Here is a 26,621-nt window from a genome sequence, read left to right as displayed (position 1 = left end):
CTAGTTAATTCAAAAAGGGCAAAAAAATTTGCTGCAATATTGCAGTAGTAAATCATGCAGGTAATTACTGCCATTGAAAGATAACATTAGGGAAAAAAGTTGTCATGTAACAACACAGTCATTACTTTTAATACTTTTTCATAGAATAAGCATGTAAATTCTCCACCCATTAATAGGAAAATACGTCCAAATTATAAAGCTAAGTGGAATGTTTTGTTATCTTGTTCTATGTGGGATTTCCACTTTAGGACTGATTCATAAAATATTCAAGCAATTGTTACATGCCCGTGTAATTCTATCTCATGATTAGCCTTATCAGATAAGGAGTTAAAATATTGCAACCCTAGAAATAACACAACTAAAGTTGCCAAAATACCTGCCAGCTAGAAGTTAGAGCCAACATCGTATTTTTTCAGATGGAGTGGAGATGGCAAAATTCATGTTTCCACTGAGACAAATATTCCAACCATAGAATTTAAATATCTTTCAGGAACATAAAAAATTCAGAGAATCGTTTTTTTAAAATGCCATTTTCCAAATTGTATACCGTGTTTTCCCAAAATAAGACCCTGTATTATATTTTTTTGAACCCCGAAATAAGCGCTTGGACTTATTTTTTGGGGGGTGGGTTATTATTTTGGGGCGCATGGAGGAAACCAGAGGAAATGGCGGGGACTGGCTGCGCATGTATTTAAATATTTTTGGGGGGGCTTATTTTCAGGGTAGGCTTATTTTAGCACAATTGCTCAAAAGCCCGATTGGGCTTATCAGGGGGTGTCTTATTTTTGGGGAAACAGGATAGTGACTTAAAAAACTTCAGGACTGCCTTCTTTTTTTCACTGTATAAAGGTGCTTTTAAAAACAGGAAACTCCTTAGAATATCATAAGAATTTAAGTAGAAGAATGTTGAGTTTTCAGTTTTACTCCCTGACAGAAGTCTTCATTGGATCAAGGAGCCTTGTTACTAGAATGATATCAATTTGAAACAATCCAAACAAATCGATTTGTAAATTGTAACAGTTTCATGGTTTAGTATCCGAGATTTTTGTTAAGGCCAAATAAAAGGCATTTAAGTGCAATCGTTTAATTTTGAAAATACTTTTCATATGCATAAAACTGATAGTACTACTAAATACCAATTATTTCACCAGGGTTTACAGTTTATAATCAATTAATGAAGAACAAAATTAACACAGGTGATGATTAATGTTGCACAAGATACATCCCTTTATTACTGTAATCACAAAATCTTGATTATTTACAGGAATGTGTATGTGAACATTAATAAAATGCAATTTGTTTCATAAAGAATCAAGTAGACAGAACTTATAGTAAAGAACAAAAATAACGTTCTGGCCTTGCATTGCACATCTTAGTGCAAACATTAAGACACAATAGTGTTCAATTCGCAAGTATTGCAGAATGTCATGCCACAGTCCAAAGAGGGTCAGGACATGCAGCTGTTAATAAGATGCTATAGTATATAAAAAGCCACATGTTAAATTCATAAAATATATAGTGGTTTATTTGGATGATTTTAAAGTGATTTCATTGTGGAATTTAATTCAACTGGGACAACATCCAAAGAATCTTCATATTGGAAAGTCGTCTTTTCTAGGCAATGGCTTTGGCTTCAGGTAGGAATGCTTCCCAGTATTTTATCAGCTGGGGAGGAAAAAAAAGAAAAAGTAGTAAACAGCATTTCATGTATACACATGCATATATGTACATACACACATGCATGACTACTCAAAATTCTTTTAAGGTAAATATCTAATGAATTTCATTGAGTAAAACTCTAAAATGTGTTATGATTATTTGAAAATAATCTTACCTGCTGTTGTGTTTGCACTAATGATTCCAAGTACTTGATTATAACGGTTTTGAAGTCTCTCACACGTTCTTTCTGACAGTAAAAGGGAATTAAGGTATTTACTCACTGAACAACCTTGCCAAAGTTTATTTCATAAGATCCATTTAATAAATATTTTTTTCACAACAGCCTGTATACATGCCTCGAATCTTCCTACTTCTTTGCGTATTGTTTTGGAGATTTGTTCAAAATCCCTCTCTCCTTGTTGAACTTTTGTTTCCCACTAAAAGTTAAAAAATGCATATAATTTAAACACATGTAATTAAGCATATAACTATTTTTTTAAAGAGTGAATGTAACAAAATAAATAGCAATATAATCTAAATGAAAAGGTTTGTCATTCAAAGTAAACCTTCTATTATATCTATCACCTTAGGGATAATAATGATGAATGCAATTATTCTTATTTTTCAGTAGAAAATGATAGCATATATATTTTCCAACACTATAATATGAACTTTCCCTGGAAGTACTATTCAAAATACATTTTCCCTTTCAAAACTATCAGTTCTTTTGGTTTTAATTTTTAAGTTCTAATGATAGTTCCAGAATATGTTGTTCAATTTCCTGTAAAGTAATAGACCTATAACATGGATCTCCAACCCCCACTCTGTGGCCCAGTGCCAGCCTGTTGAGAACCAGGCCGTGGAAGTGGCAGGTTGAGTGTGTGAGGATGCATTTGTGCAAGAGGCGTGTACGTGCAAGCATGCCCTCTTCTGCCATGCTACCGGTCTGCAGAGTCGGAAAGGTTGGGGACCACTAACCTATAGCATAAATTCTATGTCCAGATATACTTAAAAGGATTAATTATTCTTATTTTAGGAAAGCTTAATATTTAAGTCAGCCATTCATGTATCTGTTATACTTGACACATAGTATGAAATACTCTAAAGAAACTACAGTAGTCTTGGAATTAGATATCCTAGGCCTATATCTTACATCCTATTTGAATAACTCGTATATGAATCAACATACAGTCACGTATTTGGAACAATCATCCCTAAAAAGGCTCCTTCCACTGAACAGAATTTCTATATAAAATTAAAGATCAATTAAAGAATATAGTGATTGCAGTGAATATGTTAAATTGGCTATTAAGTTTCCAACTTAAATGTAATTATGGAAGAGTGTTCAAAGGAAACTATGACAATGTATAGAAGTTGATATGTAAAAAACCTGACAAAAGTAGTTTAAATTCAAATTCATTTTAAAAAAGAAATTACTCTGTAAAAGTTTCAATATTAGACTTTTAAAAATAGCCTGGAGTTGTTTATTTATTAAATTTATGGATTGTGTTAATAAAGAACTGACTCTGAAGAATTAAAAGTTTAGACACCAGAGATACTTAATTCTTTAGTAGCTGAGTCACTTGAGAAAAGCAACAAATATTTTTACAGAACATATGTTGGTTCTCAGTCATTTAATCCTTATCATACTACCGGAATACTGTATGCTTTCCTGATCATTGAGCACTTTCATAAAAGTATAAAATCTTCACTGAAGACATATGCTACTTTGTTAAAAAAAAGTATGTCTAGTATTTAAGAAAAATGTAGAGGTGGATTTGCTTGTTAATGAATATTAACAATTCTTATTCAATGTAAGAAATAAGAACAGGAAGCGTATGTTCTCCTACCTCTTCGATTTCCTTGATGAAGCATAACAGAAAAAAGTGTAGAGATTATGATTATGATACCGTCTAGCTCTTTTAACATTCTATTGATGATAGATTATGCTATACAAGTGAAAAATATGTATATGCAATTGTAAAGCTGACAGTCAGAAATTTATATTTTGGAAATGAGTGTTTCATATAGCAGAATATAAATTGCCTCAGTCTAAATGCTATAACTTTTTATTTTAAAAAGTGGCATTCAGTGGTATATTCACAAATATGAATATACATTTAAGAAAATGTATGAGATTACTGTTATTCTAATAATAATTGAACTAATGATGATTAAAACCATATATGAACTGCACTAAAGGCAAAGAATATGAAGAACAAAAAGTTTTTTTTTTAATTAAAAAGGTACTGCATTATAAAATATACCTCTCTGATTTCATCTTTAGCTTGCTGTAATTTGTCAGGTTTGTTGGCAAGCTGAAGTTTAGCTTCAGCCTCTCGTTTTTTCTGTAACATGACTTGAGCATCTTGCCATTTCTGCCAACATTTCATTCGATGATCAAATACACCCTATAAACAATGTGGTTTAAAAAAAAAGATGAGATTCAAAATCTGACATTTCAAGAAAAAAGTTTTGCATTTTAATTAAAAAGAGCTCTGATCATTATTAAATGTCTATAGTTATTCATCTATAAAATAACTTGAATCTAAAGAAGAATTTAACCTGGCCAGCTGCTGCCTGTAATGTACTAGACTTGTGCTTGGGACTGGGCGCCCAGGATGACCCATATGTGTCTCCTTACTCTCTTGTAATCCTTTCCTGTCCAATCTCTCCACTCTGTGAGTGGAAAGAAAAAAAGGAGCGAGGGGGGGGACACACCCCTAAACAATATATGGGGTCAATGTCTCTGTGCCTGTCTTTTTTTTAAATACTTACTCTCCTGCAATTACTTTTTCATTGATCTTTCTGTTTTACGGGGGTTAGGGTTAAGAAGGAAAGATAACAAAGACAGGCACAGGACAACATGTACTGACTATAATGGCAATCGTGTGATTGAATAATACTGTGAAGGTCGTAAATGTGGGCACTGCTCATAAAGTTATTTTTCTTGAGCATCATTGTAATTTGAATGGTCACTAAATGAAGCAGTTGGCAAGAAAGGTTTACCTGTATCATTGACTTTATGGGAACTTCCATTTATGCAATTTTCTTGGCAACACCACCTGTTTGACATTCTGTTTTTCCAGGATTTTTTTTTTTTGACAGCTCAGTTTAGTCTGCAGTAAAATTGTCTAATGTTGCCCCATCAAAATACTACTCAGACCTCACCCTGATTAGTTTTCAAAGCCCGAATTCAGAAAGGTTCTAAGAACTTGTATGAGAGCACCCTTGGTATAATGATTAAGAAACTGGGACATTTTGAGTTCTAGTCCTCACTTTCACATGAGATCTACCTTGGGTTCAGGAAATACGTGGGATATAAATCAAATATCATGACAAATGTCATGGCATTGAATATAAATTCTGCATCATAGGTAGTTCTCACTTATGGGACCAGCAATTCCATTGGTAAGCAAAGCAGTGATTAACTGAAACATGACATAACAACATCGTGCTTAGTGATGGCAGTTCTAGCCATCCCTATCGCAGTTGTTAAGTGAGACATTGTTTGTGACTGCCTGCCAGATTCCTCATCATGACTGCGGTTTATAACTGCCTGCTAGATTCCTCATCAATCTTGCTGCTTGTTGAAAGCTGGCTGCCAAGTTTGTAAATGGTGATCACATGATTGTGGGGACACTGCAACAGTCATGTGAGGACCAATCAGAAGTCATTTTTTTCAGCAACAAAATAATTTCAATCAATCACTAAAGAAAGGTCATTAAGTGAGGAGTACCTATATATGAACATTTGTATAGATTTAAATGCGGGCTTACTTTTACAGCACCAATAAGACGAATGTAATCACTGAGTAGCTCAGAGAATACATAGAAATCAGCAAAAGCTTGTTCTTGATGCAACTGGTCTATTTTTTCTTCAACTTCAGCAAGCTGAGACAAAGCTCTTGATAAAGCAGTATGGTCTTCTGAGTTCCCTAACATGGCAGCACTTTTAGCAAAGGCAGCTGTATTGACTGACAGTTCTGAAACAAACAAATGAACAATGAATATGAATCTTCTATACAGGGCTGTTAAACTCATGGCCCGCCGCCTGGATGTGTCATTCGCTTGCCGCGCCAACACCAGGTTTAGCAAAGGGGGGGGCGAGTTGCGATATGTCATGTGACGACACCATGACAATGCAAGTTTGACACCCCTGTTCTATACCAATACTCAATTCTATTTTATCTATTATTTTAACCATTTTTAAGAAATTACAAATTCTGCCAGTAAGCACATGCTAAAATCACAAGAACTTTATATGTTACTCCTAAAATGATAGTGTGTATGATATGAAATAATCTTGTGTAGCAGTACAACCATTTCAGAGTAAAAACCTATCATATTACTACAATCTGTGCTAAAAACAGATTCTGCCAAAGTTTATATAGCAAAGTGTTGGGAAATTGCTGCCAATGAAGCAAATGTCAGTAAAATAAATTTAGTCATGTGTATTGTAATGCAAAACATGTAAGGATTGGGATGCTTGTGTAATTTACTATCTCCTCGTAAAAAGATTATATGCTACACTATAGATTAGATGTGGATCTTCAATATCTAGTTTAGGGCATTAAAAAAAAAACCCTGAACATCGTATTGATCTAATACAAAAAGAGGACAAATGTCAAGAAGAACTCCATTCTCTATCTTACACATATACCATTGATTGCACTGGAAGATTTATGTACCTGATTTAGGCACCTGATTAGCTCCAACCTTGATTCACCCCTTCCTATCCATTTCTATGAAATTAGGAAAGACTCCTGCAACTGACAAATTTCCAATTAACTATGTTAGTTTTCTTTCTTAAATCTTCCATTTTAATGGTGCTGTACATTGGGATTTATATACTAGGTCTTGGGAAAAGATACTATATCATATTTCAATCACAGATATTAAGATTTTGATACTTAATACATAGATATCATCTTTTACTCTCTAGCATTGTTCATCCAGTTCCTCTTATTGTAAAAAATCACTTTCCTTATTAGTAGGTTGCAAAAGAAGATATTCAACTAATCCATTTAATGCAACATTAATATATTTATAAGCAGAACACTGTCTAAGAATCTCAAGTGTTCAGTTATTTTAAAGGTAATGGTTCCCCTCACACATATGTGTTAGTCATTCCCAATTCTAGGGGGTGGTGCTCATATCCGTTTCAAAGCCGAAGAGCCAGCGCTGTCCAAAGACATCACCGTGGTAATGTTGCCGGCATGACTAAATGCCAAAGGTGCACGGAACACTGTTACCTTCCCACCAAAGGTGGTCCCTATTTTTCTACTTGCATTTTTTATGTGCTTTCGAACTGTTAGTTTGGCAGAAGCTGGGATGAGTAAAGGGAGCTCACGCCGTTACGCGGGACTAGGATTCGAACCGCTGAACTGCCGACCTTTCGATTGACAAAGTCAGCATCTTAGCCACTGAGCCACTGCATCCCTACTTTACAAACTGAAATTATTTGATAAGAAATATCCATTGAAAAAAATGGTTTCTCAGTTTCTAAAAATCAACAACATTTTTGCATGAGATGTATTGTACATTGCATAGTTCAGCATTTAGCTAGTTTCTTGTCCTGAAATTATTTAAGGTTTCTGATCATAAGAAATTTTAGAAACATTCATTCATGTTTAACTTTTAAAAAAGTAAAAAACTAATTAACATATCTACCTTTTCTATGACAGACCAAGGATTCTACACTACCATGAAGTTTCCGAAGTTGCTGATCGAGATTCTCAAATTGTTGTTGCTTTTCCTCAAACCACTGGCAAAAATGAAACAAACAAACATTTACAATTTATGCTATATTGCAAACTACAATTCCCTTTCTAAAGCAAGAAATTAACTCAGTATAAACATGTGGTCAACTGATGCAATTGAGAATCCAAGCCAATAAGTAAATTAATATCCCATTTTCTACTCCTATGGTTTTAAAATGCAACTGTTGAACCTCATTAATTCATCTCATTATTCAAGTCGAAAAATCAGCTCTTACTGCATCCGATTCATTCATCTTGATCGTCATTTTGTTGACAGCGTCGGCAGCCTTGTTTACCATCCTCAATATTCCTGCTCCACTCAGAGCCTGGGTGTTAACTGCTCTCGGCAGCTGGAATTGAATGACAAATAAGGGCAAACAAACTGGTTAAAAGGCTGGAGGTTTAACTGGGCACCAAAGGGACTGAAAAGGATGTAGTGTTTTCTTCCCCCTCATACATTTCAATATAGTGGAACCTAATTTCTTAAATTTACTACTTTTACATCCTCAGAGGAAAACTTAAAAAAATAGACTTTCAATTTGCTTTTCTTCTGCACCTTTACATTTAGATGGAACACAGAGACCATTTGTCAAAAGTTGTTACACTGCCGCCAAATGCTTTAACTGGCTACTCGTATACCAACAGCAGTGGAGCTTTTAAGGGCAATACGATGCTACTGCTTCCACATAACAAATGCACTGACAACTTTTTTGTTGTTGAAGATATTTCAAGCACTAACATATTACTAGGATATAATGTATCTTATGTTGAGAGAGAGAGAGAGAGAGAGAGAGAGATTATGAGCTAGTGTTTTTAATTATGTATGTGAACACTAACTTCAAACCCTGATTATTCACATGCACCTTTCCATAGAAGATCTGTTTTTCCCTGCACCCACATAAACACAGAAAGAGAGAGAGAAGAGAGACAGTTGGCTGCAAAACTATTAAAGCTTTCCAGGTATATTATTAAAAGAGTTTAGTTATACATTTATTTATACATAGAAGTTGCAAAATATGGTTTCTTTAAACAGCCAAAAAAAAAAAAAAAGGATTTGGGAACCTGAATCAAGTTTCCACGGTTAACATGATATGTTAATAACCAGCTAAAGTTCCAGCACTTTCTTTCACCAAACAGCAGTTTGTTAGGCCTTACAGTACCATCTTCGGACACACTGAATAATTTGGAAATCTGTAACATTTATCAGCAGGAAAATTACATCAGCTGTATATTAATCCAGCTAGAAATTTTTCTGAAGATAATTTTCTACTTTTAAATGAAATGTCAAATTGACAGCACTGATGACTGAAGTCTTCTACCAGGGAATTAAATGATTACAAGCTTTTTTGTTCTTGTAATACAAAGATGTAATCCAATATCAAGTATTACATTTTGAAACAGAGACACAAAAGTCTTTGCAGAGTTAATCAGATTACTTATTAAATGCCAGCAAGAAAAGAGGATTTCACTTGCCCTAGCTTTAAATAATGGAAGTTTGTTATCAGCACTGTAGTTGTGCACAAAACCAGATGTTTGGTAGGTAATATGTAAAACTAAACAAATGGAAAAATAGAATTAAATACCTCAGAACATTCCAAGAACTGTCTTAAATCAGGATCTTGTAATAAGGTTGGATGTTTTACTGTTCTCTGTAGGTACCTACAATTTTAAAAGTTAGAGAACATTTAGTGTTCTTGATAGTATTTAAAAAATGCCATACATAGAATGAATATATACTAAAACAGGGGAAGACAGTATATTTTAAAATTTGTAATAATTCCAAGATATATAGGACAGTTCAGTCTCAATAAAAGCTTTCAACCTTTTTTCTTTTTACTAAAACAACCAATTAAATATCAATGTTTATGGAATCTAGAATGGAAGCAAAACTGTGTAAACTAGCTTGTTGATTTGACAAAAGCTATAATATCCAGTTTACATGAAAAAAAACCCAAAGAGCAGAACTATCCCAATATTTGAAGCTGTTCCTCCTGGAAGAAGCTTAATAATTCTAATTTTTGTTACAAATAGAAAATTAATGGATATAATCTGATCAATAATATGTCATACAATATCCTTATATATCAGTGATCACTCCTATATTATAACACTTTATGATAGGAGCAACTATACTATATTTACTATTTACCATTATGTTAACATATTATTAAAACAACAATAATAATATGTTCCAACTTTACCATCCTGTGTTTAAAAAAAGAATGTGTGTGCTGACTTTACCATTTATTCTTTCTTATTCTTCCTTTCTGCTAAACATTAGTTAGAACATTAGTTCCAATTCACAAGAATCTGTGTGATCCAAAAGTTTACTGAGAATCACAGATAAGAAAATGCAACCAGGGCAAATTACTATACATTTTAGAAAACAAGCCATGCCACACCAACTCTTTTAGATTTCCCAGTAGAATGCATTTTACTGCTGACATTTATTTATTTAAAAGATTCATATGGCCACCCATCTTAAGAGACACAACTCTGGCTGGCAAATAGCAATAATAAAGAATTAAATATCATAAAAACACAAAATAAAACAAAACAGAAAAATCCCAGGCAACTCAAACGATCTCCAACAACGCAGTCAACACCACCATCTTCAGACTCCAAGCTCATGCTATACCTACACTTCAGAAGATTCAGCTCTTTATGGCTTTCTGGGATGTTAAGATAGGGGATGCCTGACAAATCTCTAGGGAAAAGCACATTCCACAGGGGCTGCTATGGAAAAGACACACTTCCTAGGCCCACTAAAAGGTAACACAGAAGGGGGGGGGGGAAACCTGGGGCTTACCTACTCTATCCGATATGGTAGATTAGGCAAATATCCTTTTCATGTTCTGTTCCGAAGACACCTGGATACCATCAAGTTTTATGTTTTATTATTGCTTTATCACTTAATTAAAATAAGGGCTTCCATTATAGAACAATCCAATAATCAAGAAAATGTATATAATCAATTTATATATTTATATAAAGATGTATGCAGACTCAATATAATCTCACAACTTTAATAAATATTTTAACTGATAAACCACTATCTTATTGTATGCTTAGTAGCAAGCAATTTACTAGAATATTACAAGAATCATTTCTACATTATATAGATATATGCCTGTATGGAGGAAGAGCCACCCATCCATTAAAGCTGGCCCAGCAAATATACAAAATAGAATCCATCTTTGAATAATAGTTCCTATTAAGTTAATAGTTCCTACTAAGGAATATTTTCATGACAATATCAAAAATCCATTTATTGTGCAAAAATCAGTCTTACTCAACCCCACACCAAAAAAAAACCCACCCTGTAATGTAATTTCAAGAAGTAAAAACACATCCTGTTTATTTTTTATTTTTTATTATTTTTAGATTCATAATCATGGAGAATCTCCATCCTCTTGCCCTAAATATGGAACACCAACATCATCATCATAATCATATCTACAAGGCTAAACTGTTGGAAAGTTGCTCCATATCAAAAGGAGGAATTGCCAGGAGTGTAGCTATATCAATTTTGATTAGCTTTGTTGTACAACAAAATCAGGGCATATAAAAGTCTTTTTCCAATGGGGGGGGGGAATCACTCATCACTACCAGATGGGCATGACATAAAGTGGATTATTCTAGTAACATCCTAATTTAACAGCATTACTGTGAAGTATCTGAAGCTATCTGATCTTGCTGGTCTGCCTGCAGACATTTTGTTACCTGACATTTTGTTAACCTCTTCAGATACTAGTTTGGTAACTATCCTAGGAAGGTAACAAAGCATCTGCCAGCAAACAACCAAGCTCAAAGAGCAACAAGGACTCCACAGTTCAATCCGGGCTACATATATTCATTCTATTCTATTGGTGGGAAAAGGTTTTTAAAATGATTTAGTCTGGAATGTAATATTCAGGGAAGCCAAATATTACTTTGAGAAGTTACAATGATACTAGATAATATTGATATGCTAGTGACAAGTCTCCCTTTAAGTAACTGCTACATAGAAACATTTTGACACATTATGATTTTTCATACATAGTAATAAAGATAGCATAGAAGGATGGCATTCAAAGCCCTGTCTTTCATGAATAAATCACAAATACTTTCATAGCGGATGTCACTTGCAGAAGCAGTCAAGAATGAAAACTAGAAATTGAAATCTAGATCAATGTAAACTAACTTCTGAAGTCCTTCCAAGTGCCACATGAAAATCTAAGCAATATTTAAAACATTTAAATGCTGGATTTTGAATTATATTTGATTCTGAGCAGATGCAGCTACCTTTAGCATGCCAAACAACCTTTCTGAGAGAAAAGGTATTTTCTGTCTTTCATATCTATACACATACAAATACACATATATATTTCTACATGATATTCATACTGAAATATGCCATCCTCATTATATAAACATTTTAATATCAACTTCAGATTTTATTCTGAATGGTTTCTTTTACAGTTTAGCATGTAAAATTAAATAGTCTGAGAAGCAAATAGAACTGTATACTTCACTGCACATTCATTTAATAATACTACAAATAATCAATTACCTTTCTAATGCTGCTCTTCTTTTTTCTACAAATTCTGTAGATGAGGAATCTTCCTTGCCTACTTTTACCTTCGTCATGCCTTTGAAGGAAGTGACATAAATTCATTTTTTAACCTGATGAAATTCTGACCTTTTGTCAAATTCATATCTAAATGTACAGTATATTAATCTAATAAGGTCACATATATGCACGGTTATTATGTGTACAAAGATGGAAGACTATAGGCACATCAATAATAGAAGAACACCTTGTGAAGATGACAGAGTTTGCAGAAATAGCTAAACAGACTTGTTGATTATGGAGGGAATTCAGCTACCTTTTATGGGTTTTTGCTGAAAAGGACAAAAATGAATCAATTTGGGGCTTTACAGATTAAAAAGGTTTGCTTATGGCAAGAACTATGATATGTAATATGGAAGGGTGGAGATGGTAATTGCTATATTTGTGATAACTTCAAAGAAGATCTAATTGCTTTTATGATCTTTTTCTTTCTTTTTTGTTATTCTTCTTTTTTTCTTTTATCCTTTTATAAACTTGTATAAACGTTTTCTTTTTGCATTTTTTCTAAATTTCTTTAATTTTTAAAACCTTTGCAAAATCTTTTAATAAAAATTATTCATAAAATACCTTAAGGTCACAAAAATATATTTTAATTTGTTATAATTTGAACATCATGCTTTTCTTTTCTGTAAATATGAATTTACTTACAGTATATGAACTGTACTATAGTAATGTGGAGAGATCTGTGCTGGCCAATTTTAGATAATTATTTTCCTTCGCGCCTAAACATCATTTTTCAGATGAGAGTGTGAGACAAAAGTTTTCACTTTACTTTTTAAGACTTAGTGTCCAGTGCAGAAATAATATGCTCAATAATTATTTTCCTTGAGATCTACCAGGTTCCACGCTTCACCTGATTTTATTCTTTTAATTAAAAAAAGTTAAAAGCCAACACACTGCAAGGCAAAACAGGAATCTCAATAATTATATTTTCCTTGAAAATATAAATGGTACTAACTGCACTCTTAAGTTTTATTTAGAAAGTATTTCATTTGCCTTCCAAAAAAACAAAAGATTAGCTGAGAACATATTGGGAGATTAAAAAGATAACTGACAATTTATTCAAATACTAGGCTTCTGGAAAATGGGAGTGTTTTTATTGCTGATTCATACATTGCAGACATTTGGGGAGAATGTACGTGACATTCTTCCAAAGTTCCAAATGGACCCACTTATTTAAAAAGGACAGCGTTTTGGTTACCCTTTTAGTAGTCTACAGAAGGGAGGAGGGACTACAGTGAAACAAAAGAAGTTATTTTTGTTGTCTTCCATTCATACACAGAACCTGAAGAAAATCATTTCAGAAGCATAAAACACTAAGTCAACCATTATATTTGCAATCAGCTGGATAAGTAGCACAAATGAGTTGTTCTCTTAGCCAAGACAGTTCACCTAGCTCTAGCAGTCTTAGTCTAGATTAATTTCTGGAATAAACAGTATATAAATCTGATAAAACTTTAAACATGAATAGGCTTTTTCATAGATGAAAGCTTCATTCAGCTATTACTGAATTAGCACAAACATTTAGATTTACATGTAATACGTTCATTTTTTGAATATGCAATGAAAAATATTGCATATTCTTTGAGTATTTCAAAGAACATTCCTGAAATCCAAAGGAGAAAAGCCATCAGCCACAGTCTAGGGCTGTGCACACTGCAAAAACAAATTGGAAAGTGTGCTTTTGACCTGGTAGAAGTATCGCACTTCTCAAAAATCAATGGGACTCTTAAAATAGAAGCAGCTCTTTTTTCAGACTCAACTTATATTGAAGCTTGAAAAAAATCAGGCAGCTTAATGAATAACAGAAAGTGCTGTACTTTTGTAATGTCCAAAAGACTTTTCAAATTATTTTTGAAATAAGCAACAATCAGCCTGAAACAACCAAATAACCAAACAATAAAACCATTCAGTCAGAATTCTGCCCAAGTTTTTTCAAATCAAATATTAGTATTCTCAATATCAATGCACAATATTGTTTCTCGTTAGTCTATTCCATTTCTCTTGGGAAAGAATTTATGTTCATTTTTAGAGATATTACTTTCCTTGATTAATTTGAACACCTTACCAAAGGGTTGAAAGTGCTGTTTCTACAAATTTACACTCATTATTATCCTATACAAAAATGAATAAGCTTTCTTCAATTGTTCAGAACAGTTTCTTCAGAACAGTTGAACATCAAAGTTTAATGATATTGTGAATATAAGTAGAAGCCAAAAAAATAACTTGAGATGTGCACCCAGTTTTTCTCTAAATATATAGAGAGCCAGTTTGGTCAAGTGGTAAGGTACTAGACTAGAGAGTGGGAGTCTGTGCACTCTGGTCCCACCTTAGCTATGAAAGCCAGCTGGGTGATCTGGGATCAATCACTTTCTTTCTCACAAGCCCATTTCACAGGGTGGTTATGTGGTGAAAATAGGAAGAGGAAGGTATTTTGGGTATGTTCACTGCCTTGAGTTTGTAAAAATAATAAAGCCAGGATATAAATAAATAATAATTTCAGTTGTGAGTTCAGTTGTCCACAATAACTCTGAAGTGCTTATAAATAAAACATTAACATAAAATATATCAAGAAAAAAACAACTGAATGGAAGACTATAACCAAAGACTAAACAACAACAACAAACCATAAGGGTTCAACCATCATTCTAATCAAAGGCCTGGGAGAACCACCAAGGTTTTTACTTATTACATTTATAACTGATCATGATTCCACATAACTTTACTTTACAGAAATACAAACATTCAAAAAGTTATGATCCAGTAAGATACAAAATACATAAACATGCAAATGAGTCCCAAATATCCTCTGGAAGAGCTCCAACTGCTTGCAGATGGTGGCTAATCTAACTTCCAACCACCTTGGTTATGGTTTCTAATTTCTAATCAAGCAGGAACTGTGAATCTAGGATGATACTCAAATCACAGATTTACTTCTTCAGGAGTATTGGTCCCCCCGCACTCTCGACATACACCACTGGACCATCTGAATATCCTGATGACAAACAGTAATTGTGTCCTGCTAGGATTCAATCTGGATCTCCACAACCTCTGGACAGTAGAACAAGACTTTAAGAGCCTCACCACTGTGGCCCAGGGTAGAGATGTAAAGCTGAGTATCATTAGCATACTGGTGATCAGTATGTGATTAATAGAGAGATTAACCTAAATATTTTAACTGCCAATTTACCATAATATTGAAAAAGTAGCTAAATGTTCCAAGACCAAGGGACAACTAAATAGAACATAGAAAATACATTAATAAAGTGTACTTTTCTATCAAAAATATGTTAATTTAGTTTTTACATTTTTAAAAAAATCTCAAAAGCGGGGCTTCCTTTGTTTATTTATTAAGTTTAGAAACTACCTATCTCCTTCACAGAGAAACTCTGGGTGGTATAGAAATAAAATATTTTTTTTAAAGAACTGAAGATAAACATTTAAGTAAGAAATAAGGATACTTAAAACTTAATATTAAAAAGTCAATTAAAAGGCAGAGGAAGGGCTTTCAGGGTGCATGCTGTACTGTAAGCTTGAAGTGAGATAACAGACCTAGTTCTTTAGACATTTCCAAAAGGCTATGAGACTGGGGAGGGCTGCCTTGCTTCTAGGGACAGAATGTTCCAAAGCCAGCAATGGCAGAAAAGACTTTCTTCCTAGACCCTGTCAGTCAAAATTCTTTAACTGACAGGTTCATGACAAGTCTCCTGCCTAATTGGGTGGGACGTGCTAGTGTAATGGGACAAAGATGGTTCTGTAGGTAACCTGGCCCCATACCAGCTTCAGTTCCTTTTTATGCAATTGAGCCCTTTGGAAATGCAGTGAAACTACTGACCCCTTCTCAGAAAATTGTATTTAAACACATTAAATTTCTCAGAAAATTGTATTTAAACACATTAAATATATATTGACTATTGATATTATCAAAATATTACAAATAGCAAACATGTAACACAGTAATATATGTACTTCATTATTCCATTAATCAATAAGACAAGTTAATTTTCAGTTAGAGGTCAGTGAAAATAAAATTCACTAATAAAGTAACTATTTTCTTTATCTTCTCTTGGCTCTAAATAAGCAATTTAGTCATGGTTAGAGGTTAGTGGAAATATATTTTTCCAACCCCCCCAAGTTCATAGACCTCTGGACATCTAAATACAGACCTCGGGGGCGGGGGGTATATGGATCCAAGGTTAATAATCCCTACTCTAAAAGTAAAATTTGTCAAATAGGTGTAAAAATAGATTTATGTGTTGCAACATAATTTTTACTGTTAGAATAATAGTTTCACTATGGAAGATGAATGCCATTATTCATTAGTCACACTTACCTACAATACTCTTTTCTGGAGCTGGTGGTACAATGTAACCAACATGAAGATATTTTGATGCTAACTTGCCATACAAACCAAGAAAATCACTGAATCTTCTTTTAACAGAGAATTCATTTTTGTGAAACATAGTTAGGGAAGTCTAAAAAAACAGAAAAAGGCATTTGTAAAATATATCACATTTATATAGTGCTGAACACTAAACATTTGATTAGTTATCATGTAATAGGTACCTTTGTAGTGACTCTGTATGCCATGTAAGCATTCATGCCATCCCCTATATGGTAAATGAATAAATACACACATTTATTAACAATTTAGATTTATCCGTTTATATAATTTATTAACATTAGAGTTTTTATACACGTGACTTAAATAGTTATATCAAACTCTAGCTATAAAATAAAGTAATATTTCTTTAATTAATGCAGCAATTTTCAGACTCACCAACTTTTTCTGGATCTGACACATTAATTTCAATATCAAATGCATCTCCATTTGCTTCTTCTTCAATCTAAAAAAAGTAATATTAAACAGTAAGCAATCTTTCCAAGAATCTAAATTTAATGTCTAATCACAAATTCTAAAGTTTAAACACACTTGCATCTCTGTAGTTCAAGAAATATAAAAAGCCCAACCATAGCTCACTATATTTTCAATAAGAAAATCATTTGAACGATTAGACAAGATAAGGAACAATCCTTCCTACTTCTGAAGAATATTATGAATATGATTAATGTTGAGTAACTATGACTGAAAAGTTTTCATACAAAAAAAGATTATGATTTCTCAGCATTAAAACACTTTTTCAGTACTGAGAATAAAGGCTACTTGTATTTTGATGAAAAACATTCCAACAAATTATCCCAAACATAGTACAACTATTTATGAAAGAATTGCAAAAAATATTGGCATTTCTATAAATATTTTTCCGATCATCACTAAGGATTAGAAATAATTCCACCAACCAATCCGATAAAAGCAGATTTAGGAATACTATAACAGATACATGATAGATCCATAGTGGAACAAACACAAGTCAGAATAAAATCAAATAGATCTGGCTCTTTCCCCACAAAACTCTGTGGTCATGGATAGACCAGGTTCATCCCATTTAAAAAACAACAACAGGTGAATTAATTAAAACAGAGTAAACCTTCAAAAAGGCTGGGAGACAGAATTGCAGAGCTTTTTGATAAGATGAAGAATCTTATGGTGTAGAGGATAAACATTCAAAATTTAAAAGTAACTAGGCCACTAACTTTGTACTCTCCACCCCCTTAGATCTATAACTCGGTTTTACAGCCTTTGTTTTCAAATAATTCTTTTTATTATGACCATTACTTTTCACATTTATATTTTCTACTCTAGATAAAAGAAATGAGAATGCGGCATTTTTAAAATCCTGTGGTATACACATTCGTATTAGAGTCAAATGTTTAACATTGAGAGACAAATACCATTTTCCCACTTTTGTTAAAGCTTTTCTTTAACCCTAAAGTTTAGGGTTAACTGTCATTAACCCTAAACTTTAGTTAATGTCATCGCCTTGTTCATATTTTAATGGATTATTAAAATTCCACTCTATTTATAGAAATCAAGTTCCCTCTGAAGGAAAATCAGTTTTCAAGGTACTTAATTCTAAAACACCTTACCAGTTTAAAGACAACTGGAGATTCATAATACCATGTTTGCAAAAGTCAAGTCACTGAACTGAATACAACTATGTATATGTTTACCATATTAAACAAATCAGACAAAAAAAAAAGTAGCTAATCAAAAACACTCCAGCAACACTGACCAGGACAAGCCATTTCTACATAAAGAGAGAGTAAAAACCCCACATGCTTCTAGCATTGATGAAATTGCCTAGTTGGGTAATAAAACATCTATAAGAATACAACCAAACTCGGAGCGCACTAAGGACCTCACAGAATTTTTACTAAAATACTCCCTTTATATAAACAAAGACGGACAAGATATGGACCAGCCAAAGATGTTGCCATATTTTTCTGTTCTTAGCATGCTGCAAAGAACCCAAAATCCTGATTGTGTTTGAACTAGAAAATTCATGATCAAGATAAACTAGATGTTCCAATAGATACAATACTGGCATGAGTCCAGGCTATTTGAGGAATTTTCTCACCCCAATGGGACTGATCTGCCCCATCCGTGCCAACAGAGGGACCCTACTGCAGATCCCATCAGCCAAGGAATTTCGGCTGCTGGGATCCAGAGAAGAACCTTCTCTACCCTGGCTCCTGTCCTCTGGAACATCTTATCCCTTGAGGTAAGATTGGTTCCCATTCTCCAGATGTTTCAAAAGAGCTTCAAGACCTGGCTCTGCCAGATGGTTTGGGGACCCAATGGGGGAACTTCATACTAGAGGTGGGTGACTAGTTAAAACTCAATGCTACGTCCCCACCCCCATGTGTCTGGCTCCCTTATTTGCCATCTTGGCTGTTATCTGTTAATGTTTTTACTTGCTGTGTTTTTAGAGTGGATGACTTTAATGTTTTTCAATTTTTTTATGATGTAAGCCACCCAGAGTCATTGGCTACAAGATGGGGACCAAATAAATTTGATAAATTATTAAGTACTATGTCTCTGCCAAGTTAGAAATTAGAGGTATCTCTAAATTGGCAGACATAGTATTTATTTATCAAATTTATTTGGTCCCCATCTTTTAGCCAATGACTCCGGGTAGCTTACAACATAAAAAAATTGAAAACATTAAGATTAGACAAGATAAAGCATAATCCTCCCTAATTCTGAAGAATATTGTGAATACGATTAATGTTGAGTAACTATGACTGAAATGTTGAGTAACTATGACTGAAAAAATAAAGTCAGGATATTAAGTAAGTAATTGCAAAATCATTCAAAGCTTTCCAAGTTTTCTTAATTGGCAATATCCACTGTGTTAAAATATTTATTCCAATATTCATTCAAAAAGGCTCCAACTATTTATATACAATTAATATAAAACAAGACAGCATTCCCTGCAGAAGTAACCATAATTGTAGGAATTATAAAACCAGTTCCATGCATAAATTTATCATAAGAATAAATACCATTTAGCAAATTAACTATTTCTTTATTGCTAAATAATTTTGTGGACAGTGCCAATGTATTCACATTTACTTTGATTATAAATTGTGTACCCAGCTTGAAAATTGCCTTATTAACTTAATAAATACCTCTTCTCTGCATCTATCAAAATCCACAGGGGCCACTACTGTTTTTGATTCCATTCTTGGTGCTATTAGTGTTGTTGGGGTAACAGGAGTTATAGCTGGAGTAGAGTCTGAAGAAAGTATTGGTTCCCTTTCTGGACTATCCAAAGAAACTTCTTCTGTTGCTTCTAGACAAAAAAGAGAACCATTCATACATTAACCTGCATATTTTTATACACGTGTATACAAAGAGAAAGATTTATCTTCTGAAAGTATATTTCATTTGCTCCTGTACAGATCACTGATCCTCAGTATAATTGTGAAAAGTCTAGAATTCAGAGCAAGCTTAATTTAAATTATGTATTGCATGATTAATATTTGTAACGTATTCTGTACTCCATAGTTACAAGTAACAGAAACGTATCTGTTAATGCAAATTAAGATCAATTACAAAAGTAATTAGCATACTATTAAAAGAAATGGAAGCCATACTGAATACACATTTTACTATCATCCATCATTTAAATACAAATATGGCTAAAAGACAAAGTTAGAGAATGAACCTTGTACTGCCTGTAAGCCTGGCCAAGCAGATGACACACATGCAGTTTAATAACTTGTTCTTTCTACAAGATGTCCTCTTAGCAAAGATTAAGCCATAATTTCAGACATTATGATTATAGATTACGGTATAATATTTATCTGTTTTAATATATACATCTAAATTATGAAGGGATCAAATAGAGAATGAAGTAAAATAATATATTTCAAAGTACATTTCTTCACTTAAAGTGTATATAACCAAATAGTTATAGTTGTCAAATGACTAAATATTTTAACTTACAATTGAGCATAACATAGTATTTTAGTGATAAAACCTTGAAGCACCTTAGAGTGGATATATTCTACATGTCCTTGGATTCAGGACATTCCAAGTATCTTATGAACAGTGAGCTGCTTGGATGGTATGCAAGAGAAAAGCTGCTGATGCAATATATTTTTATATCATTATGATTGTTATAATTCATCATAAAGTTGTCTTTAAATAAAGTAATAAATGTTAAGCTACTGAACCAGGAATGTATCATCAGAATAATTAGAAGTACAAGCAGTGTACTTTTGCTTGTTTAGCGACTGCCTTGTTCAGTAACTGTTCACAGTTATAATGGTGATAAAAAAGTAACTTTAATGACCAATGCTTGCATTTACAACTTTCACAAGTCCGAGCAAAGGAAAAACTGAAGTAACATTATAAGCACAGGCAGAGTTTCTCTTAGCAACCACTTGACTTTAACAACTGAGATGCAGGTTCTAATTGGGGCTGCTATATTTATAAAGGGTGAAGCAACCTTAGATCCTAACAATGAATTACTCTTTCTTAAAGACTGGTTTTAATTATTTAGAATTCAGGAAATATAACATTCTTTTAGCTTGCAATAGTAATCTCTGCCAAAGTTTCTTTAGATCAGCTTCTGGTAACTTTATTACTCATTGCTAGATAACAATCAGAAGTGTTTGGTCACTGCCTTATCCTAGTTTTTTTTTTTTTTTTAAACCAATCTAGTCCATAGTCCTGGCATTTCCTGTCCATCCCACAAATACAAATAACAACATTAGCTTTTCAAAATCAATCAAGACTATACAGAATTTGCTTTTTACTTGGTCATAGATTTCTTTTAGATAGTTTCTTTTTCAATGAAAAATTGATACTTTATGAAAAAACACAACAAAGGAGTGGCTAGAACAAACATTTTGCATTTTTAAACAAGCACTGTTTATATTTTTAAGTAGCTGTTCTCAACTCTCAAGAAATTCTATACTGGTTCGTGAAATACTTGCAGTTATTTGGTCTGCTAGAGGCCACAATCCAAGTTAAATAATCAATGTAACTTATCCTAGAAATTAGTATCAAAACTCCCCTAAAAGCAACTGAATAGAAATAGCAACTTAATAAAAATGCTAAAAGCAACTGAATAGAAATACTCATTTAATTGTATAAGTAGCCATGTGAACAAGCTTCTCATACTGTGTGTAACCTTGATTATATTCTGCCTTAAAGAACAAAATGCCATAAAGATGAAATACATCAGTTGTTTGATCTTGGAAAGCAATTGCTGCATAATTTATACTACAGGATTCTCAGAAATGTGCTCTCATTGGTTGCATTTTCTTCCAAAGCAATCTAGTACATGATAAAGAAAAAAGGGAAGTCCAAAAGTTGTAACTTCTGCTCTAAGGAAAATTGAAGTAGGAGAACTGAATTAATGCCATGCAACTGAATAACCCTTTCTTGAACGTCATTTACAAAACCATGTCTGTCAGTACATATGCACAAATGAAACTAATTTAATTCAACTATGTCCTTCATGCTTCAATTACCGAAACAGTTTCAATAAAACATGTTCTGTGTTATAGTTTAAGCCAAGAGAGACTGAATATAGGAAATATGGCTTGCCTTGTTAAACTTAGGTCAAAGCATGATTTCCCAAGATGAAACATAATAGGAAGCTGTTAATATGCAAAAAAAGAGAGAAGAATGAACTTTTAATCTTTCAATCTCTACTCTGTATATACAAGAAAATAATATGTATTAAGACTGACAAAGGCCTGACCTTTTAATGTCATAATTTTACATATGAGATATTTGCTTGTTACCACTACAATGCTATAGTTGCAATGTTATAGTTATTCAGACCAATTTTGTTTAAATGTTAAAAACTGTTCTGATGTATTTAATACTAACTAAATGATGATAAAGGATGCAAAATAGGTCACTAAAATTATACGCTGAAAAAGCATGCATGAAGTTTTTCCAGTAAAAAACTCATCTACAAATGGGAAAGAAATTACCAGCAAAAAGATCTTCCCTGTCATCATCTAATAAGATTTCTGTAGGCTTAGGACCATTTGAATTTGTACTGATGTCTTCTGCTGGAAGACTGGCTGGTTCTGGAGATGAAGGGCTTGACTAGAGAAAGGAATGAAGAGTTGAGAAACGGTCAGTATTTACACTATGATTTTTTTTGTTAACATTCACAAGCAGACAATATATTTACTCATGTCAGCACTTTCCATTTCCTCAAAGCTGTAGAATAATACACTAAGAAACCATTAATTATTGTTTAGCAGGATACCTTAGCTAATGTTTTCACTTTGTGATCTTCACTATATTGTTCATTCGTATGCACTCAAATCTCAGTCTAAAATTTAATTCATACGTTAATCCAATTTAAATGTGGTAACGCTGTTGACTTTTAAATCTCCTATAATAGGAAATAATTATTGCCGAGTAATAAAAAGAGGTTGATGTAAGTATATCCAAACTTAAAAAGCTTTTAAAATTATAACCATATGAAGACTAATCATATAAAACTTAATACAGTTGAATCTCTGAATTCATTTGTATAGATTTATCAGTAAATGATTTTTTAAAATATTTATTTGTAAGTTGTAGTAGCTTAAAGTATCAAAAGCTCAAAAAAGACAATGGTTAAGTGACTGTGCAATAAGGCTAACACTGATTATCATAAAAAAGATTTAAAAACATCAAAATACTTAAGTTTTACACACCGCTAAATGAAGCAAAATAAATTAAGAAATGGGCTGCCAACGAATGAAATATAAAGGCTAGTAATTTAATTTCCTAGGGAGCTAGCCTTAATGTAATTTCCTTTGAAGCTAGCCTAGGGCAACTCTAGGGTAGTCTATCTATTTGACCAAGATTTTAAATACCAATTGGACAATATTAGATAAAAACATTTCATGGATATAAAATAAGGCCTAACAGATTAGGCTTATCTATTCAACAAATCTGTAGCAGGATAAATGACTAAAAGCTAAGCACCGTAGAGCCATAGCAATACTTCTGAAAAAAGAGGTTCCATTTAATTATTACATATACAATACAAAAGGATTAAAATACCCAGACTCTGGAAGGGCTACTCTTTCGTTTGTTCATACCAACAAAGAGTGGCTAAGTGCAGTTGGAAATTAGATGGGCAGGAGAGTAAAAACTGATCTCCAGTGTGTTTGTCAGCAAGTCATCCTTATTTACTTGTTTAGGGTTAAAAGCTATTTCAACTGCAAACAAAAGCTATCAAATTAGAAGTCATGAACATTTTGTGGTTGTGTATTCCATTACTGCCCATTCATTTTAGTATGTGAAGCCATAGTTTACCGGTAGAGTACTCGGCATTGTTTTGAATATACAATAATGGCACATATAATCAGAAAAAGAAATATAAACCAAACTTTGGGTACCAAACATAAGCTATTCAGATAAAAGGTATGCCAAAGCTACCTATACTTTCTGAAGGTGTGCAAAATGTATTGATCATTTATAAGATTCCCTTAGCTCAAAACAAGGAATTCTGGAGTCAAAATATTTTCCACACCTGTACTAATTTCCCTGGGGTGATTACATAGAATAGGGAGCTACCCTGGAGAGATTAGTGTTGATTTAAATTACATGCAAGGCTTTGTATTTAGATTGCAGATAATGCATCTGAGCATTTATGTATTTATCTGACAGGAAACAATGCTGAGGCAGGAGAAACTGATAAGATACTTTCAATGCAATTCTAATGTAGCTCTTTTCAGATATTAATACTTTCATACCCTCTATGACATCACCAACCCATGTCTGTTAATATTGCAGGATACAGATATGCTGCCTTAATTGTTAAATGGAACCAAATCCAGGGGAAATGGTTACTAAAAAAAAGTAACTAAAGCCGCTATAATTCTGTAGTTATTTGAACATTGAACTTTCAATAACTCAATAAAACAACATAGGGCTTTTAGTTATATCACAATATTGTACAACATACTCTGATAAACAGCAGTGCCCCATAGTTGTAGAGATAAAACTTGTGATAGTAACTTTGTTATATAGCAAAGATTTTAACCAATAATCCAAATTCATCTCTCATGCATTGAGTTGTTGGGCTCAAAAATTAGTGACTTCTTACCAATTAGAAAATTAAACCTACAATTTAGTTACAAAATCAAATTCTGCAAATATCAAATCTTTCATTTATCACTATTAATTTCACATTAATAGTCATCTCAATGTACATTGATTTTATACATGCACATACATAATTTGTTGTTTTAGTCTTTGTTCCTGTAAAAGCTACTTTGACTGCTAGTTTCATCCACAACACAAGAGTAAGTTCTAGGGGTCAAACTCCAATGTATGAGAAATATGAATATCTGTATAATTAATCTAATTAATACCAACCAATTATTTCTAGTTGTCTTGTTTATAGTATTATATATTTAAACTGAGCAGTTTAGAAAGGCAAGAGTATTATATTCAATTTTCTGAAAGCATATTTCCTTTACATATTTTGCCTACTTTTTCACAAGGAGGAAAAATACTACTGACTCAGCATAAAAAGGTGGAAGTAAGTTTAGGAAACAACAGCCAGCAAAGCATTAGTACTTCCTTCCTGTGAGAGAAGGCTCACTAAATGCTATCATACATGGCAAACAGATACTAAATGCAGTTGTTTACAAATTAGAACATTTTGATTTATAAATATTTTGTGTTAGACCTATAAAGATTAACATGAGACAAGCCACTATCAAGCTTCTTTTATTAAATCTATTAGTTGCATTCAAGATACACAAATCAGTGTGTGAGCTAATTAAATTTTCATCAATGGTGCAGGACATGAGTACCCAATAAGGAAACAAATAAAATCCTATATTGAAAAATACACAATGTGTACTACTCTCCTTCAATTTATCAGTAGGGTTATAGCACAATGATCTGCACGCCAACTGAAAAGTTAGCCCACTGATTTCACTGGGTGGAACTCAAAGCAAAACTTCAAAAGTATTTGAACATCTTCCAGTAACACTTTATTCCCCAATTAGCAGCCCCCCATAATAGTTATGACAGTATCAACTGAGGAATATCTGAAACAGCAAAAATAGCTCAGGAATATTCAAATACAGGTAATCCTTGACGTAAAACAACAGTTGAGGCCAAACTTTATGTTCCTAAGTGAGAAATGTATTAGGTGAGTTTTGCCCCATTTTATGACTTTTCTTGCCATGTTTGTTAAGTGAATCTGGTGTCCCCATTGACTTTGCTTGTCAGAAGGTCACAAAAGGTGATCACATGACCCCAGGACACTGCAACCATCATAAATACGAGTTAGTTGTCAATGGCATCCACATGTAAATCATGTGGAGATGCTGCAATGGTCATAAGTGTGAAAAATGGTCACAAGTCACTTTTTACAGTGCCGTTGTAAACTTCAAACGGTCACTAAATGAACTGTTGTAAGTCGAGGACTACCTGTACATCCACAGAAAGCCATTTTTAACAGATGTTTTCTTTATGCAGCACTGCAAGGAATACGCACACTCTCAAACAGTTGGCACTTTCAGACCTCATTCTCCAGGAGAAGCAGCCCACTACTAGAGAAACCTACTGGAGGAAATCCACTCCTATATATGCCCTTGTCTAAAGTGGGGAAAATTAAATCGCTTGGTGTTTTTGTTTTTTTTATTTTAGAAAAGTATCACAGCTGGGAATAACCCAGAGCTGGCTGCTGCAATAAGGGTTGGCGAGCCCCAGCCCAGGGAATGAAAGGGAAAGAAGAGGCAGGTGCCTCTCGCAGGAGTAAACCATGGTTTGAGGAAGCCCCCCCCCCATTAAGTCAAAACCTCTCGGAGGGAGGGAGGGACAGCCATGACAAACCCAACAGCAGCTGCCCTGGGAGAAGAAATAAGGAGTTCCAAGAAGAGAGAAAAGTGGGAGAAACCGCGACTCCTTCCTCTTTACCTCCAGGGTAGAGACGGTGCTGATGAAAAGGTCCTCCCCGTCCTCCAGCTCCTCGAACTCTGACGGCTTGCCGTCCCCAAACGGAGGGGGCTCCCTTTCTGTCGCCATCTTTCCCCGCTCTCCCCCCCCACCCCACTCTTAGAGGCGCGAGATTTCCGGCAGCTGCAGCCAGTCAGATGACGACTATAGACCACGCCCCCTTTACTTCCCCCCCCCTCACGTGACGGCCGCTGTGACCCGATGCGCGAGATCCGCCTTCCCTACACGAGGCCGGGAGGGGC

General features: G+C 33.7%; 1 protein-coding gene across 1 annotated transcript; it reads right to left on the bottom strand.

Annotated features, from left to right (window-relative positions):
• Positions 1-1,203: 1,203 nt before the first annotated feature.
• On the bottom strand, positions 1,204-26,621 carry SNX2 (sorting nexin 2). Its single transcript, XM_034409963.2, has 15 exons — positions 26,341-26,621; positions 22,392-22,509; positions 19,566-19,729; positions 16,813-16,879; positions 16,599-16,642; positions 16,366-16,507; positions 11,973-12,051; positions 9,004-9,079; positions 7,657-7,770; positions 7,332-7,425; positions 5,439-5,644; positions 3,927-4,070; positions 2,016-2,096; positions 1,835-1,906; positions 1,204-1,665 (listed from the first exon to the last, which is right to left on the bottom strand). Exons 1-15 carry the CDS (start codon positions 26,446-26,448, stop codon positions 1,615-1,617), a joined length of 1,560 nt encoding a protein of 519 aa, XP_034265854.1. The 5' UTR covers positions 26,449-26,621; the 3' UTR covers positions 1,204-1,614.

The sequence above is a fragment of the Pantherophis guttatus genome, chromosome 2 (genome assembly GCF_059756535.1).
Source record: "Pantherophis guttatus breed Tessera chromosome 2, ASM5975653v1, whole genome shotgun sequence".
Taxonomy (NCBI): Eukaryota; Metazoa; Chordata; class Lepidosauria; order Squamata; family Colubridae; genus Pantherophis; species Pantherophis guttatus.
The sequence above is the reverse complement of the archived record's forward strand: the minus strand, read 5'-3'. Positions and strand labels throughout refer to the sequence as shown.